The 18,752-nt window shown below is 47.8% G+C and overlaps 1 protein-coding gene across 2 annotated transcripts; it reads right to left on the reverse strand.

Moving 5' to 3' along the window:
• Positions 1-1,473: 1,473 nt before the first annotated feature.
• On the reverse strand, positions 1,474-15,624 carry LOC128307446 (cAMP-specific 3',5'-cyclic phosphodiesterase-like). Of its 2 annotated transcripts, none has more exons than XM_053045294.1 (10): positions 14,818-15,624; positions 8,042-8,515; positions 7,759-7,968; positions 7,546-7,690; positions 7,390-7,483; positions 6,968-7,305; positions 6,559-6,823; positions 6,373-6,487; positions 5,593-6,301; positions 1,474-5,297 (listed from the first exon to the last, which is right to left on the reverse strand). In XM_053045294.1, the coding sequence occupies exons 1-10, from the start codon at positions 15,618-15,620 to the stop codon at positions 5,217-5,219; spliced, it is 3,234 nt and encodes a 1,077-aa protein (XP_052901254.1). In that variant the 5' UTR covers positions 15,621-15,624; the 3' UTR covers positions 1,474-5,216. The 2 variants fall into 2 exon arrangements, with proteins under 2 accessions (XP_052901254.1, XP_052901255.1); XM_053045295.1 differs by lacking the exon at positions 14,818-15,624 and adding an exon at positions 9,341-9,443.
• Positions 15,625-18,752: the final 3,128 nt, after the last annotated feature.

Consider the following 18,752-nt stretch of genomic DNA (forward strand, 5'->3'; position numbering starts at 1 on the left):
GCAATGTTCCCCTCCCTTCCCTTCCCAATTTTCCGCCGTCACTGAATGTTTGTTGTTACACACACTACAATTGTTTGTTAATCGTGTTAATGTGTGTCACTACGAGATTGTGATGTTGATAGCAAGCGGGGTTAAACACCGTTCCACAACACTTTGCAGCCGTAAGATGATCACCTAAATTAAAAATGGCCGTATGAAACTAACTATTAGTATACCAGCAACGGTGGTACAAAGCATCTCTCCTAAGTGAAAGCAAGAAGCAAAACAAATTATTAGTGAAACAAAAATAAGAAAATGGGAAAAAACACCCTCTGCATAAGATTTTTTTTTGTAAGGATGCATACACACACACGAAAAACACACAAAAAAGAACTCCGCTCTACGTTTTAGGGAGCGTTATATACTCGTATATATATAAATATATATGTATATATATATATATATAATCCCAGTATATATACATACATACATATATAATATGTATATATATACACACACAGCGATACAGTCGTTTGCTCGCCTTGGAACGTGGTGTGTGTGTGTGTTGGGGGGGTTTGTCGACGCTGTGGGTGATTGCGAAAACGAAACTAGTTGTGCAAAAAATGTAAATGTGTAAAAGAAAATATTTTTCAAACCAGCAAGAGAGATAGAGAGAGAAAGAGATAGAGAGAGCACTCAAACATACAATAAAAGAAGAAGAAACATCAGTTACCCTCCTTTTACTGCTTCATCGTTCTCCCTCCTTCCCTTATCATCCCGTCGTCCCCATCCCCTGGTCGGTGTTTGGTTTTTGGGAATATCTGTCACGAATGTATACGTGGCATTCATTTGAAGAGGATACAAAAAACACCTTCACACATTACATTAGAAATTACAAAAAACACATTTTAAAAAATCAATTTGCTCGAGCGCGCTGAATGGCTTGAAAGGAAAAAAAAGAAATATAGACACACAATGGATTTAAGAAGAAAACATACGCAAGATAAAGGCGCAAATTGAAGGCCAACAGTGAGAGAGCGGAAGAAGAAAAAGGATTACAAAATAAAAACAAAAGGCAAAAAGCTAACTGTATGGCCCAATGGCCAAAGGACGTTACTTTGAAGGACGGCAGTGAGATAGCGGCAACAAGAATAACATTTTTAACTTTATTTGGTCCAGATGTAAAAGGTCCGTCTGGAATAAAATGAGGAAATAAGAAAAACACACTGAATAGATCAAGCGACGGAGGAGCATTCGTGGTTTGCGTGTACGCGCTGCATCCGAAAGACTATCACTACGTTCGCCGGTAAGGAATTTACTAGTGTTGGGTGAAACTAATTCATGACACACGATTCGAATGACGCCACGATGAAAAGACTCATTAACCACAACGCTAGAAAATAGCATAAGCAATGGTAGACAAATGAAATATTTGTGATAATCAACGCGTTACATGTTCTCGCTCGTTGTGTTTCGCCAATTTCTTTGCAGTTGTTTTGTTTGGTTTTTGTTTTCTTCACCTCACCTTTATTTAGCTCAATAATGTATTTTTTTATGGATGAGACAACCAGTATATTGCGTCTTTTTTTATCTTCATCTCTCTTCACTCGATTTGATGTACTCACGTATTGATATTTGTTTTCCTTTTCCCCCGTTTTTTCGTTTTCACTCGTACTTTTGCGTTATTAGCCACCATTTTGTTTGTGTTGTTAAGTTCTCTCATATTAGTCAGCTATTTTCGTCTTTCATATAGTGTATTACCTTCTGAGCGATATTATTTTTGTTCTTCTCTTGCTCTATGCTCTTGCATTTGTGTACAATGTGTTTTCTTCTTCTTATTCTTCCTTCTCTGCCTTTTTCTTGCATTTGTTTTGCTTTTTTGAGTCACGATTTTGTCGGTTAAGTGTGTTGTTTTCGCCTTAATTTCATAAACTTTGTTCAATTTACCTAAACGAAGAGTTCGAAGAGTGAGAAAATGGATAACAGGGAAAATTTCGGGATTGCAGATGGAGAATGAACGACTTAGGGGGGGGGGGGGGGGGGGATGGGGGGGGGGGGGTATTATTTGGAAGGATAGGAGGATTATTTTCTTTTCTTAATAGTTTAATAACCAGCTAATAAGCACAAAAATACGTTCGATACGATTTTTGGAAGTGGGTTTTTCTTTCCCAATATTTTGCTTCGCATTTTCTATGTGTTTCAGGCGCGCGATTGTTATGTTTTCGCTTTTCACACTGCCTATTACATTTTTCAGTTTGTTTACTTTCCCTTTTTTGTCTCTTCTTCATTTTAATGCTAGCATCTTCATTAAGTGGTAACAGCAAACGTGTTTCTGTGTGTATATGTGTGTGTGTGTGTGTGGTTGGGAAGGTGTTTTTGTACATGGTTTTTGTTTTCGGGATGTTCGATTTAGTCGTTCTGCCGGAGTTTTGGTGCTGGTAATGGAAGGTGAAATGACTCATAAAGGGAGTTTTGGAGGGTATCTGGTGCCCGTAGGATCAGGATTTTGCGTGAGACGTAGACCGATGTGGAACGACAGGTTAGAATAGCCAGCCAAACAGTGTTGAGAGTAATGAATAGTCTTTCATCTGCATTCATGTGTTTTGTGTATGTGTGCGCGTGTGTGTTCATGTGTACGTATGATTATGAGCTTTCTCTAACTCCCGGTTCTAGGACCTGCCTGACAATGGGAGATTTTATAAATATTTATATCCATAATTATTCTTATATTGATTCATTTTGGGTTTTTGTTTATGATTTGCTTTTCCATTCTATATCTTCCACCTGCTTAATTTGCTTCCACTGAGACTCCTTTCTTGTGTTTGCCGATGTTTTTGTGTTTCTTCTTTTGTTTGTATCGTTTTATTTTTCTTTTCTCTAAGATACACTGATATTGTTTTATTTTTCCTTCTTTCTATATAATGTTTTTTTGTGTCTTTTCTCTCTTCCATTTTTGGGTTTTTTTGTTGCTGTTGTTGTTGTTGTGTTCTTCTATTAATTCCATCTTTTATTTGCTTAACAAACACTACACACTGTTTTTACTAGCGCTTTTTTCCCAACAAGCACTCAGTACATTGAAAAAACAACGCACCATTTTCGCCTTTTCTATGCGCGTGTATGTGTGTGTACAATGGTGTATGTGGTGCAATGGTGTATGTGTGGCCGCGGATTTTGTTTTATTTCTTTTCTATTTTTTAGCTGAGCTTGAAATTGTATTAACTCGCCGGGTCCGTTCTTCCAATTGCTTGATGATATCAAGATTACGGTAACTGCATAAGAAACCCCCATCCATTGTTTATTTGTATACACACGGTTTTTTTTGGGGCCAAGCCATGCGCCACTCCAAAAAATGAAAATGAACTTAAATATTTAGATATGCTTTCTGTTCTATACCGCTATTTTGCATGTGGCCATTTTCTTTTTTTAATCCTTTTTGCACCATTTTTGTTTTGCATGCACACACTTGCAGTGTGTGTGTGTGTGTTTGTGTGGTGTTTTGTAAGTACAGACAACATAAAAGCGTTACATCTTTTTCGGTGGTGTTTGTATGTGTGTGTGTGTGTGTTTGTGTGAGTGCAATCATAATAAATCACACTAAACTTATTAAAAAACCGAAAAGAACAGAAGTAAAACACACACACTTCTATTGAAATAAAAAAAAAACAACCCCAAACACACACTGTACAACAACGTGTTGCGTTTCTTCTGCTTGGGGCGACAACCCATCGTCCATTTTGTTGCCAAATTTGTTTCTCTGTGTAGCCTATGGGCGCGCAACTCTCCCATCACTACTAGTAATCGCCACAGCTAAAACGATAATAATGGTAACATTGATACTTTTCATGTTTTTTTCCTAAACTATATGTATATATATATATATGCCACGATCCTTTCATTATTCTAGTTTCGATTTGATTCGCGCACTTGAGATACGGCGTAACGTAACGGGAGCCCCCACACACTGATAGAAAACTATTTGTTGTTGTCATTGTGTTTGTGTGTATGTGTGGTGTAGTATAAGGTGGCAGCATAATGCGTTTGCTTATGTGAACAAGCGATTTTCATCCGACGTGTATCGCGCGCAACGGCATTTTGTTGTTTGCGTTAGGCATATGTAACGCACACATATGTAACCGCAATCGTTACGCTACTGTATACACATACACATAATGCAGCCACGAATGCGCCAGTGGTAAATATTGGTGGTATTAGCCATTAGGGTAAACATCAATTTTATAGCAGAGGCCAGTCAGGCTCACTAGGGTTGCGACTGCGATTGAGTTTCTGCTACGGTTCCTTACGGCCAGAAGCAAAACCGTTTTTTTTCCCGACGCCTAAATACTTCTATCAAACACAAACATTCTCCCTATATGTATATGTATATGTATATGTGTGTGTATATATATCTCTGCAATTTTGCTACTGATTTGTTTCGCCTGAACCCACAAATCAGGTGTACTGTTCACATAACTACATACCTCAACCCCCACGCTTCCTTCCCGCAGAAGAAGGGGCCTGTTTATGTATGAGATTAATGCATTTATTCCATCCCCTACCATGCCATGCTACCTCAATACACTCAACTACCAATTACGCGCCCGAAGCATACTCTGCCTAAAAGTTCACATCGCATCTCCTAACACAATACAGAAGAAGCGTTTTTTGTGATAATATCGTCTGCATTCTGCCTGTTGCTAAACATCTATCCAACGCCTCCTACGCACATCCCCAAATTTCCCTGTTTTTCAGCCATATTCGCTCAGTCCTATTTGAAGGGGAGAGTAGTGGTATACTTGTCTTCTTTCCAGCAGAAGATCCTTGTGCTCCAGGTATATGCTCCACGTTTCTGTATGTGTGCATCTCCCCCCTCTCTCCCTCTCCCCTCTCCCCTAGTATCCATTTTCCCTTCTTATATGGCTTCCGTGTTTTTCACGACCACACACACACACACACACAGCCCCAACAATTCAAAAAGGCCAAGAACGTTCCAAAAAAAACTTGCAACAATAACACGGACTGCTGCATTTCAACGTTGTTCAACAATAACAGGACGAATAAAGGGTTGATGTGGGCCCGGGGATGTTAGTTGATCAACATGTAGCCAAGATAATAGGATAGAAACAGCCTGTGGCTCAGTATCAATGGTCAGCTTCATTATATGTTGACGCTGTTTTGCTAAAGTTCCTTTTCCCTTTTGCATGTATGTGGGTTTTTTTTGTTTGTATGTCTCACTCCTTTCACTGCGGATCCTGTTCCAGATTAGCAGCACTATCTTGATCGAGATCGTCCTCTTCCTCGTCGTTTTCAGCCAGGGTCATCTAAAATAGTACCATAAAATAATGTTAGTATAGTGCGGAAATGTCTAAGAAATTAACGGCAAACATAGATCAAACTTGACCCAAACATGTTTATAGCAATTTTAAAAGATATTTCAAAATAATAAGTAAGGAGGAACTCTAAGACGTAAGATTAGGAGTAAGAAGTTGATTCATAGTTGTTTAAAATCTTGCAAATCTTGAACACAACAGTTAATTATTAAGCTAGCATCAAGTTGTATCCTGGTCACGGCACCAAAAATGATTGATTGCTTAAGCTCCCTACCTCACTACCTACCTGAAATCGTAACCTTGCGGCCAGCGCTTGTGGATCGATGGGCATGGGTTCCTGCTGTTCGTTTCGCTTGCCACCCTCCTTCTCCGTCGTTTCCGGCGCACCGGAAGAACCCAGCTGGGAGCCACCGGACTGTTGGTGTTGCGGCTGATCGTCTTCCTCCTCGTCCTTTTCCTGCGAGGGTGGCGATGGTGGCGGTATCAGTGCCTGGTAGTATGCCCGGTTTTCCTCCAGCCGGTCCAGTATGTCCTGGGCGTCCGGCCGTACCAGTTCCGCCCACGCCTCCCACAGCGGATGCACGATGTAGTCGATGAAGCCGACCTGCGAGCTTTCCACCGTGGCGGAACGACGGTCACACATTGGCGAAACATCCATACCGGCCGCCCGTTCCCGGTCACCCTGACGGAAAAACTCCTCCATCAGGCGGCGTACCCAGCGCCGGTAGAGCGGCAGTGGTTTGGTGGGATTGCTCAGATCCGCGCAGTGTACCAAATTCTGCAGTACCTGGATGCGGTCGGTGTAGCTGTCCAGCAGGCGGAGCAACACACCGCTACCGCTGCTGCGCGATTCCGACGGGTTCTGGTTGCCCGATATTGCCACCTTCTTCGTTTCGACCATCGTCTTCAGATCCGCCAACAGCGTCATGTGTTTGGACATGTCGGTTGACAGTACCATGTCTATCACCATCTTCCGGAAGGTAGCGCGCTGTTTTCTGTGCAATGGAATTGGTTGAGAAGTGTGAGTTGGGCGAGCAGAACCGAGGTCGAAGAACAAAATACTCACTTCGGTAAATTGCGCAGGATGTTACAATCATCATTCTGCATAAGTTTGAAGGCCACCGCCAAGTGATGATTTTCCAATACTGATTCGTCGTTATACATAAGCGCCAACTCCGAGCCTGAGAACGAGACAATTCCAAAGCTGAAGATGTGATGGTTTGTTCACATATCGCGTAATGTTTGCACTTACTAGAGTTAATAAGAAATTGGTTTGTCAGACCCGGATGGTCGACATCATGTATGCAGGCGGCGACCAGTGCCGCACACACCTCGAGCGGCGTAAATACACCGTCCAGTGCCGGACTGTGGAGTAGCGCGTGCGTACTTTGCGTCACGTCCGCCGCATGTAGCGAGTTGTGGAACGGATTGTCCGCCACATAGTGATCCTCGACCGTGCTGACGAATGCCAGCAGCACCGTCGGCGGTATGGTAAGCGTTCGTGGGATGTTACGATCCTGAAGTGATGGCAGAGTCCGATAGAGAATAAGTCAGTTTTGTATAATTTTTCTCGTACTATTCTGTCCAAATTCCCCAAGAGTCACCCCAGAGCCTGCAGAATTCCCTCACGGCCTGCCCGTATTAAGATCTCTTAAGCTCACCTGGAACACGGTGTAAGCGACCGCTGTCAGTGGGCGACTACCGCTGAGCGTGCCGATGCGGAAGATATCAACGCCCCACTGGTCAATCTGACCGAGCAGTCCACCAAGTTCGGCTTCGTCGGCGGCAGTTGCCGTCGGCACACCGTACGGTGGTAATCTTTCCGCCAAACTGTTGCCACCGGCACCAGCACCGGCTGCACCGGAGAACGAGTTCGTGTGCTGCAACGGTCGCTTGAATCCACTGATCTCCGACATTCGGCCCGCGGCACCCGTTTGTCGTCCGATCAAGGCACTACCTACTACCGGCACGGATGGTACGTCCGGTTCTTGCTGTTTGTCTACAAAAGTTGCGAAAAAAACAAAAAGTTTATAGTAAACTCTACGGCTCTATGACTCCCTCCTGATGATGGAACAATACATACCCAAGAACGTTGTGCAGATGTACTCGCTGATCTGATTACCCGACTTGCTGGATTCACTCAAATGGGACAACTCCTTGTTCAGCAATCGTTTGAACTGGAGAGATATAAATGCTGGAATAGTTAGGGACACGCGGCAAAACGCAACAAGCAACCTACCTTCAGCGATGCCATATCAGATACACTCCGATGCGTTTGAACCGTTTCCAACTGCTCCAGGCACCATTCAAGCTCGTCGATCGTCTCTGTGGTAAGTTGTCGCAGGTCACCCTCCTTGTCCGGCTGGCTATCATCGCCTTGTCCACTGTGCAAAACAACTTACGACATTAATTTCCCCATTCCTTCAACATCGCTTAACCTGATCGCTCTTACCTGCCCGGATCGGTTTCAGCACTCTCCGCACCGGCGGAAGATCTTCGCGTCGTCAGCTCACTTTCCGCCACCGATGCCGGTATGGCTGTCGAAAGTGCGTACAGGTTCGCACGCACGGTGCGCAAACTAGCTAAAATCTGCGCAAACGGTGTCACGATCAAATCATCATGATGTCCACCCGAGCCACCACCGCCAGATCCGCTCATGACACTGCCACGGACATAATAAAGAGATTAAGACACTGGAGAGAAAGATGACTGGAGGGAGATTGAAGATGACTTACGTAGTTCGCTCGGATGTGGACGATGTTACCACGGTGGAGGCGGCACCAATCACGGTCGTCGCACTGCTGGACGGTGACGAGGCAATCGACGACAGTACGGCCGGTTCCTCCAGTGTGGTTTCCTTCCAATGGAACGCGCCATCCCGTCCGGCGGTTGACGTCAACGTTCCACCGCTTCCGGTGCCGCTGGTCACGTTCGTGCTGGACGCACCGGAACCGCTGTTGGCGTTGCATCGTGCTGCCAGCAGCGATACGGACGACACCTTCGGCGATATCTCAAAGTCGGAATCGGAACGATAGAGGAACGATTCGCGACGCTGCGGCAGGGCGGCTGAGAGTAGTGTGCCCGGACCACCGGGTCCACCGTCGCCCGACGGTAGCAACAGTGGCGAGCGACGACTGGTATACCCACCGACGACGCTCATCACACCGCTCGGTGGTCCACTGCCCGACCCTTCCGCATTGTCCATGAAGCTGTGGGAAAGTGGAATGAGATGCAGTTAGTGAGCATGAAGAACAGTGGCGGTAAGTGATGTGTCTATCGGTCGGTTTGGCGAATTCGCAACCACCGAAAACTTCGCCCCAAACGATGCATCTGTTTCGCATCGATCATCTCGGGGAAGGGAGGTGAACGTCTGGTTCGAGGATAGCAGCGTGTACGAGAAATCCTACCCCGGGATAGATTCACATCGAAAACAAACGATAGTTCTGTTCAAGAAATTGAGCAGCACGACGAGGAGTCAACAAACATTCTACCAGTTCGGTGAATGTTAGAATGTAGTCTAGTCTAAGAAGACTATTGGGACCATCGCCAAAGCACGTCACCCACTAGCAACGTTGACATCTGGTTCGGTGACTCGAAAACATTCATCGCACGTACGCGAACTAACACTTCATTCTTGGGTTACACTGGGGTCAGCGGAGTGGACACGAAACTATGTGATGACACAACGCACCTCTAGACGGAAGGGCAATAGGCAGTAGCTGGGCATAGCTCATTAAAGAGGGTGGAGCGAACAACACACAATGAAACAATCTGGCTGATTTCCCGAAGCTTTCCCCAGGCCAAGTTCTCATGTCGCTGGTTGCAGCAACACCGCCGCCACGCATGTGTTGTCTACGAGCTTAATGAATTGAATCAATTACACGCGCATAACGTGGAAAGATACGTCCACGGCCGCTATATCCCTCGCCCCGGGAACTTCAACGTCCAAGCAACAGTACGCGTGCCTTAAATTGTGGCAATCAATAAACTTTCGTCCGACCCCTACACACCCCCACCCATGGAAGGATTCTCACAGCTTGCAGCGCTGATGGTAGTTGGCCGTGCCGCCCGGACCGAGCAGTGCGATCGCGGGGTTCTGCCGCATCATTGACGTTGTCATCATCATGCGCGCACACTGTTGCCGCTGATACGGTTGGTCGTGGTCATCTGCGATACAGCGGACATTGCTTGCTCGTGATTTGGTTGATGATGAGGATGAGGCCGATATTGAGGAGGCTGAGTGCGACGACGAGGTGGAGGACGAATAGATGACCTGCTGGCGGTTCTGCTGGATGCGGACGGTTCGGTACTCGAACATGGACGAGTCCTTTGCACGCCCAAACGGAGTTCGTTGCGGTGGCACATCCGGTGTGCCTGGTTCCATCTTCCCACCTCACGGATGCTAGAAGTTCGGAACTCCAGCACTCTGGTACATCCAAAGACAGCTGTCTCGCAACTTGTGCACACACACACACAACACAAACGCGAGCGCGCGGGAAGATTAACACACTTTGATTTCGACCAGATAAACGATCTTCCCCGGAACGCGAACGCCTTTCTAATCCTTTTGCTTTGGTGCGACCTCACGAAACAAAAAGCAGCGCACCGGATCACACGAACCGTGATTGCACACTTCCAATGAACCACAGAAACCCGAAAACCCCCTTGCGACTCATGTCCGCTAGGTGGTGGTGGTGGTGGTGGTCATGTACTCCCAAGAATTGCTCGCCACACGATCTAAAACATCCACCCCCATCCATCCCTTCATGTGTATGTGTACATCAACAGGCCAAAAAAACATACGTGTGGGATATATCTCACACGCCTTGCCCCTCCTCGTGCTGTCATTTGCTGTGGCGTAGTTGTCCATCGTTATATAGCCCTTCATCTCTCACTGGTTCTCGGAGATGATCGCAATCACCAAACATCTCCCGACCATCGGGCGTGTGCACATGTATGCGTCGGATGTTCGGGACGTTTCGTGCCAGCATCCGTGGTCAACTATATTTAGAAAAATTCGGCCAGCATTCACCGAGCACCGAGCCCGAGACCTCCTCCTCCTCGTCCTCCTGCTTCTTTCCTCCCTCAGCTGCTTCAGAGTCAAAACGGTTTTGTCGCAGTCCGGAACGGTGTATACACTGGTGTAGTTGCGCGCTTAGTACGCGGCGCCAATGTTACGCCACCCTCCAATCCGTCCGCACGGACACGGACACGGAGCAGAACATTCCAACAGAGCGCGGACACACGATCCATTCTTTATAGACGACGGTGTTGGTCGCGCCTACCACCCATTCCTGTGGGACGATCATTTTTTTTCACTCTTGTCCCTCCTCCACCTCCCTCTTACCCCCTCCCCCTCCAACCACGGCGCCAGGGAAACCTTGAATGTCGGCAGGCAATTTTCTGGCCGTGTGGTGACAGTTGACCGTTCGCGGAACCGTGACACGGCCGCAAGGGTGAGCGCTTGTGTGGAGTCATCGGATATTATTAGGAGCATATTAAGAGCACACACACCCGCTTATGGAGCGTTCGCTTTGCATGATGACGCTGGTGTACTGATGATGGCTGTTTTTGAGGATGGCACGAGATGTGCGAACAATGCACTACGCGGCACCAGGCTGTTTGATAATGGTGAAGCGATGAGCATTGATTGTAGATCGATTTTCGCAGCAGTGTGCAGTTGGATACGGCTCCAAACAAGAAGCTTCCTAAATTAGCCCTTGATACAAGATAAACAGACGCCAAATACACAAACAGATTACATACACACACACACACACGCATACACACATACCAATGGGGTAGAGCTGTAGATCCTCGGCGCTTGTTGCCACTGCCACCGGTACCGCCTGTACCACTGCCACTACTGCTAAAGAAGTACTTGTTGCGAAACATGGCTACATACACACCCGTACTGTCCAGTTTTCACCACACTTGTTTCACCACCCTTTCCGAGTGGAAAGGACCCCACAGATGCACAGATGTTTGGCCACTGGTTACCGTTCACGGGCGATTTCTCCGGCACTCTGTCACACAGGGGTTTTGATTTTGGACCGTTTACGCCGCGTTTTTAACGGTCAGCGGCTGTTTTGATAGTGTGTGGGTTGGGTCCCCCGAACCCCAGTGTGTGTGTGTGTGTGTCTGTGTTGGTTGTAGAGCATTGCCCGCCGGAAAACACTAAACCCCCGCAGGGATCTCTGGAACGCTTGTGTCTATTTTCACTATTAGCGTGCGCTCGTGCGCATACAAACACACCCAGACGAGTCGGTACACGGCACAGGTAGGGATGTCTTGCACATGGTTTTCCCTTCCCCCTCCCCCCCACCCGCAAAAGACGTTATGCACAGGAAGTCTTCGGTAGCACTGCCGAGGGCCGTGTAAGAACTCTCGCCGCCGGGCAAAGCGTGACTGAACGCGCTCGTCACAGTGTCACCTGCTTAACACGGTGCCACGATTTATATCCACTCGTCGGCGTCCTCCAGCGTCCATTGGTTCGGAGGTGCATTTTGTTGGCAGTAAACATAAAAGTCCACCCATAAAAATTTAACTACCACGGAAAAGATGAAAGCAATAACCACCCTGCGCAAAACGGGGGGTTATGTCCGGCGAAGCGTTCTCCGACGCACGACGTCTCACCACTGCCGAAGGGTCGGACCTGCGGATACCTCGCGAACCGATACCAACGGGAACCCCGGCATTCTGTCCGATGCTCAGAGTACGAGGGGTGGAGGCACCGGACAGGGCTCCCCAAATCATTGTAGAACAAATACGCAATCATCAGCGGCTCTCTGCTGCGTTTTGAACCACCACAGCATCCAACGGATCCCTTCCCAGAATCGCATCCACACCACGATCGTACAAGTAAGTGTTCAATTAGAGGAGAGGCAAAACTACATCAAAACACACTGCGTTCGCGCGCCCCGCTTTTTCGATGGCGCATCGGGTGTCGATGCCTCCGAATCCGAATGCCGCGCCGAGCAGGAAGAGGGAGACACCGGGGCGCGACCAGGCGCACACACGAACCGAAAACAAAAGATCGCGAACCAATCAATAGAAACAGAGTGCCCTCCTCCCCCCTCCCGAGAGTTCCGTTGTCCGAGAGTTGTCGACGCAATAGCCCATCGCGTTTGTAATCAGCGTCCAGCGTGCCGATTGCGTTACGGTGTAGTACGTACGCTTTCGATTGCAGGTCTCTGATGCTCGGGGATGGCTCGGCTAATGATGATCATAGGGGCGCGTACGCAGTAGGCCTCCCCCGCCCATTCTTATTGAAATGGAAACAGTCTCCGGAACAGTTCCCACGCGACGTCACGCGTCACGTCCCAGCGAATGGGTCGAAACTGGTGCATCCAAAGTCGTTGTATCGCATGCCTGGGTCCGGTTGTGTGCTACGCTAAGTTACTGCCCAACCGATTCCGGTATCCGAGACAAGTATATTTTAAAATCACCTCTTTTTTATAAATTAGAACAACCAGTCCATATCGACCTTTTTGGTCGGGGTTTGGGATTTTGTCTCCGTTCGGTCGGGTGACACAGATGCCGCCGGTCAAATGTTACCAACAATCATTACACAAAGTCTTCCAATTTTGTGTCATAAACAGAGGCGTTTAAAAATGCGCCTTCCAATTTTGTGTCGTAAATAGTGACATTATAGAAGCAAAGTATCTTCCAATTTTGTACCATAAATAATGACATTAAGAATGCCATCTATCTTCAAATTTTGTGTCATAAATAATGACATTAAAGATGTAATTCTTGTTCATCTGTAATTAACAACTTAATTCTACCAACTGTTCCAAGTACCTCTTACGTTCTGAGTGATGTCCAGAAGTCATAGGTGGATGTTATAAATAGCTCATTACCTAGCTTCTACGGTCCAATGCGATTTTAAATGATGTAGACGAATTCAAGTGTCAAATAATGACATTCAAAATTTAATCTGTCTTCAAATTATGTATCATAAAAAAAGACATTAAAGAAGCAAAATATCTTCAATTCTTATGCAATTCTTGTCCATCTGTAATTAACACGTTAATTCTACCATCTATTATAAGCACCTCTTACGCTCTGAGTGATGTCCAGAAGTCGTAGGTGTATGCTATAAATAACTCATTCCCTAGATTCTAAGGTCCAATACTATCTGAAATGATGTAGACAAAATTCACGTGTCATTTTTCCACAATTCCAGCGAGATCTAGACACTTATTGCACCTGCCTAGGACAGCCTCCTGGGCCTACAAAATCTGAACAGAACGTAACAGATGCATCTTCCCAGATGGGTCTCCACAATAGCGAAACTTAAGGCAGCACCCAATAATCGATACGTACGTCTAAGGCTCTTTGTGTTTGTTTACCCCCGGTGTATCGTTGCACTTGTTGCATCGAGCCGTAACCTGCCAATTAAATGCCAAGCGCAAATGAATGCCATTCTATATCCCGCGCGCACACACCGAACCGATGATGGGACAGTACATCATTAACTAGTTGGAGACGGGGTGGTCCAGAGTGAACCCGCGCATGTTTAGCGATCCCATCCATAACAGGCCCGAACTGATGCTCACGCGAATACGATTACATGAAGCGTACCAAGTGCTCACGAGCACTCGAATTAACTTGCACATCAAGGGAGACCACGGCCAAGGGTACCCGTGGGGTGAGCGTGTCAGGTAATCGGTACCGACATTATTCGGCTATTTGGCGATAGAAACATCTGGCGAGAGCAAAACACTGCATGCGAGGTGCGGTTATTTGGTTAGTACGAGGGCGTGTAATGGCGATTTCTTCTCGCGCGCACAACACAAAGGCGCTTCAAAGATCCGGCCCTACGCACACACACACACACACACACCCGAGCACGATCGAGAAAGTGCGCGCGAGAATAGAGTTATAGCACCGAAAACGGCCATTAAATATTGCCAAGATTACACCCTGTTGATGCATCAATACAGCGAAGGTTCAAGTACGTAACCGGGAAGTAAAATTTGGAATGACTTCCAATAAAGTCTTGCGTTGTACTTTTGGTCATCCAATGACGTATTCAAATTTTTGATATTGGAGTGCTCTTGGTCCATTTCGAGGACTTGGTCCCAAACGGTATATTAGATATATTAGCAGGCATTAGACTCAGATATTCCAGACATGCCATCAGATATTCAATTCTTTGACATTAGAGTGTCCTTTGTCCAATGTGTGTCCAGGGAGTATCCTGATATCAAACGGAATATTAAACCAGATTGTTGAGGGACATCACTGAGGTCTGCGTCCTAGCGGACATCAGACTCTTTACTCTCTCTCTTAGAGACTTCATCTCTTAGAGACGACATCTTAGAGACTCTTAGGAATCATCAAAACCTTGATCTTAGTGAATTCATCATACTAAAACGGCCAGATCAAGTTGAAAATCGAATTTCAATGAATTTTTCAATTGGAAAAGCTGCTATCACCACCAGAAGACAATCGAACACGACCAAAGGGTACGCTTAAATGGCATCTAGACATCTCGACTACTTACCGTACGTTCGCTAGCGTGTGCCGCCGGTTCCGGTGATACTTGGGATGGGGCGGTGGGAGTTGCTGTTTGCTGGTCGTACTGGATCCGCCAGCCTGTTGGTGCTTGCCGGAACCGGCTACCGTCGGGATGAGTGGAACGGCGAGGACCCGCCGCGCCGAATCGTCCTCATCCGCACTGTAGCCGTCTTCGTTTGGTTCGTTCTCGTCGTCGTCTTCGTCGTCGTCCGGCACCAGCCGATCCCGGTCGTCGATCGCTTCCTTTCCCTGCCTCATCTCGCTGTCTTCCTCCTCCTCCTCCTCCTCCTCCTCCTCGTCCTCCTCCATCATGGAGCCGCTGGTATCGGCTTCATCGTCCACCACGCCGCCACCACCACCCCCATCCTTCCGCACGCTTGCGTCCGAGCTGCCGTTCCGCTTCCGTTCCTCCCGTATATGGGGAAGTGATTGTGGATGTTGCTGAGCGGAGGTACCCCGATGGCGACCGCCCGCTCGCTGATGGCCGCCCGGTACCGTTCGGCTGCCCGGTCCACCGCCCATCATGCCGGCACCGGACAGCAGTCCGATTGGGTGCGGGCTGATCTGCGCAGGGTCCTGACCCCGTTCGAGCCCGAACCGTCCCTTGAGCGGGTCGTCCTGCTCCATCTCATCGGTGTCCGCCTCTTCGTCGTCTTCCTCCTGCTTGGCCAGGGACGCTTGCAGTACACCGCGCGTACTGTTCCTCGGCCGTCCATTACCGGTAAGGATGGTGCTGGTGGTCAGGCCACCGGTTGTTTGCTTCCCGTCGCCCGACACAACCGTTGCCATCGCCACCGACTCCACGCCGCTGTTACTTCCGCCGACGAGGCCGCCGCCGCTGTCGTTGACACCGGCGGCGCTAACCCCGCTCCGCCCGCCCGCCGATGTACCGTCAGTTGCACCCGCACCACTACCACCCCCACTCCCCTCTCCACCCGGTCCTCGTCCTCCTCCTCCTCTTCGTCCTCTTTCGCTTCGGCCACCGCCGTCGCCCCGGTCTCGGCCTCGGCCGATCCCGGTACGCTTGTCCTTGCCGTGCGCTGTCCGGTGCTGCGTGTCAGCGTCCTTCACTGTACCGCCACTCGCACCACTACCACTACTCCGGGCACTTCCCCCTTCGCCTCCGCCTCCGCTTCCGTTTCCTCTTCCTCCTCCGTCTCCGCCACTTCCACCTCCGCCTCCGTCGCCGCGGCACGGCAAACAGCAGCGGAACAGTCTGGCTGTCGCTTTCCGGCTGGGACTTTCACGCGGATGGCACACGGACGAACGGGCACCGGCAGCCGACTGCGGGTTGGCGGTGCACCGCAGCAGAAGCTTCGATTCGTCCTGCCTCACCGATTCGTCCTTCACTTCACCCTCTTCCTCCTCCTCGTCGCCGTCCTCGCCGTCGTCGTCGTCGTCGTCGCCGCCGTCGTTCGCTGCTTGCTGCTCGGCACCGTCCAACTTTTTGCGTCGCTTCACACAGAAAATGGCTGCCGGTGGGGTACGCACCGTGACGGGTTTATCGAGCTGCGGGTACCGAACCGGTTCCGTCTACGTTACAGCACCTGCAGATGATGCAGCGGCGCACGCATACTAAACCACACGCGTCCACACGAAAACCACGGGCAGGTTTACGCCTCTGCTCCATCCAGGAGACTCCTCACGACAAGGTAGGGTAGACGATGGCGTGATGCGTTGTGGATGCTGTACTGGGGAAGAGAGAGAAAAAAACAACAAGAATCAACTATCAAGGTCAGAAAAAGTAGCAAACAGGAATATCTACAGTACATTACAGCTGAATTACCAGGTAGTCCACAATATATCTACTGCAGGGGTTTGTCCAAGGTATTCAAGAATGCATTGTTGCTCAATAACCTTACATACTTTAAACGTATTGCTCTTCCACTCTCCTATCAAAAATAGAATTCGTTTGACAATCTATATTATTTCTGCAAACTAGCTTCTTCATTCAGCTTCAGGAGACGATGGGAAGCTGAGATACCAGGCGAGGGTTCCAACCGCAACAGTTACAGAAATAAAACTGTTTGCGAGTAAATCCCGACAAGGACATAATTTCTAGTTCTCCAAACAAAACAAACACGCCAAAACCACATTCCTCTTTTGCTCCTTTTTTTCTACCATTTTGCTATCCAGAAGAAGCCCGTTTACGTAACTCTAGCATAGGCATCGAATAGAGTGGCCCCGGGTGGTGGATTTACGCCCCCAACATTTGGGACTATTTTTCTTTCTTTCTCCTGTTTTGCCACTGTTAAGTGTGTAGCTGTGGCGGTACTCCATCACTGCATCTGATAGCTGTGTTGGATGATGCCTTTTGGTACGGCTCGTTCTTGACATAATGAAGCTGTAGTACTCTATTACAAGCTCTTTCATATTCGAATACATTATGATAGCGCAGCGCCTCCAAAGCACGCGCGCTGTGTACAATCCATTCAATTCACCCAAGCAGGCCCGTTCTCGTCGCATGAGTACGAAACAGCGCGCCAATCTGTTGCTTTGGTGCTGTAGGATTCGAAGTACACTTCGCCTACATCCACTACGTGTTGCCAGTGTATAGGGGGAACGGTGAGCAAAAGAGATGAAATAGTACGATACAGTGTGGGGCTGGTGTGTGCCAGAATTGAGAGAGAACAAAAAATACAAATGCAAGCACACGACGCTGCAAAGTGGACAGAGCTATACAAACGACCGTAAAGCGAACCGTGCGAAATGGTCTGGTGGTGATGGGAAAACGGTGTTAGAACAGGGAAAGAACGGTTCCAAAACACTTTGGATTCGAGTCCGTACCGAATTGCTTGTTGAGAGAGAAAGAGTAAGAGAGAAAGAGAGAGAGAGAGAGAGAGAGAGAGAGAGAAAGAGAGAGAGAGAAGTAATAAAAGAAACAAACCAACTTGGGGCAACTACCACTGTTTTCGCATGGGAGCAAAATGACACTACGCAAGAGTTTTAAGTACAAAACAGGCCTGGAACACCTTGCTCCGCTGCTTAGTGTGATAAAGCCTCTCCATTCCTTACCCAAACTCTTACGAGGATGGATGATTTGTTTAAATTGGAAAAGAAGGAAAAGAAGTCCACTTCTGTTCTCCATATCAGGAGAGGCTTTCGCTTTCGTCATGGATTGCTACGGGACTCTAAACAACTGGACAGGGTAGACAATCCGACGAGACTGAGGACTTGGCGACAAGCCTTGTAAGCCACCCCCAATACAAACTAAGAAGATTATAATTGGAATAATAGCCATCGACACTCGCTATGGAAAAGGATTAATGATTGGAAACTCGGAACTTGGAATTGCAGAGTTCTAGCATCACCAAGAAGTAACCCTATTTCTTCGGAAGGAGTGAGGGCCCGCGGTTTTGGAGTAGTAGTTTTAGAAGTTTATTAAAACGCACAAAGACGTTAAAAAGTAAATAAATAAATAAATATATAAAATAAGTTAAGTAATAAGGAATAAGTCTTAATTTCCAACTATTCAAGATAGTGTCAAATGCGCGTGTTTCTTAAGAGGGCATCGCGCGTATTGTCAAATATGTCTGTTGACAACTAAGCGCCAACGTCGTAGTGTAAAATCTCTCTCATGTGCACACAATGTACGAAGTCAACCGTGGGTTCGGAACCGGCTCCGAGCTGAAGCCGAACCCACCTCTAGAACCGTTGGTTCGGAGTAGGTTCCGAAACGCACATCACTAGGTACTAGCTCGAGAACACAGAGACGGATTTATAAGTGTGCATCAATTAATGATTGCTTTCGCTAGTGAACCAGTTGTTACTGCTTTTCCTCTCACACTCACACATACTCTCGCTCTCTCTATCTGTCTCGTGTATGCAAACGATGACTCGGGCACGCTGTTTACATTCATGTGCACCGTACTCGGTGGGCATTTGGTGGTGCATGTGCTTGAGACAAGTGCTGAGTGTCCG

The sequence above is a fragment of the Anopheles moucheti genome, chromosome X, assembly GCF_943734755.1.
Source record: "Anopheles moucheti chromosome X, idAnoMoucSN_F20_07, whole genome shotgun sequence".
NCBI lineage: Eukaryota > Metazoa > Arthropoda > Insecta > Diptera > Culicidae > Anopheles > Anopheles moucheti.

What these genes read in the sequence shown, in the direction of transcription:
- LOC128307446 (XM_053045294.1), bottom strand. Translation starts at nt 15,620, where the DNA reads ATGGCAACGGTTGTGTCGGGCGACGGGAAGCAAACAACCGGTGGCCTG. An exon ending in CCAATTTCTTATTAACTCTA is followed by an intron (nt 6,488 to 6,558) that starts GTAAGTGCAAAC and finishes TCTCGTTCTCAG; the next exon opens with GCTCGGAGTTGGCGCTTATG. An exon ending in CCGCAAGGTTACGATTTCAG is followed by an intron (nt 5,298 to 5,592) that starts GTAGGTAGTGAG and finishes GTACTATTTTAG; the next exon opens with ATGACCCTGGCTGAAAACGA.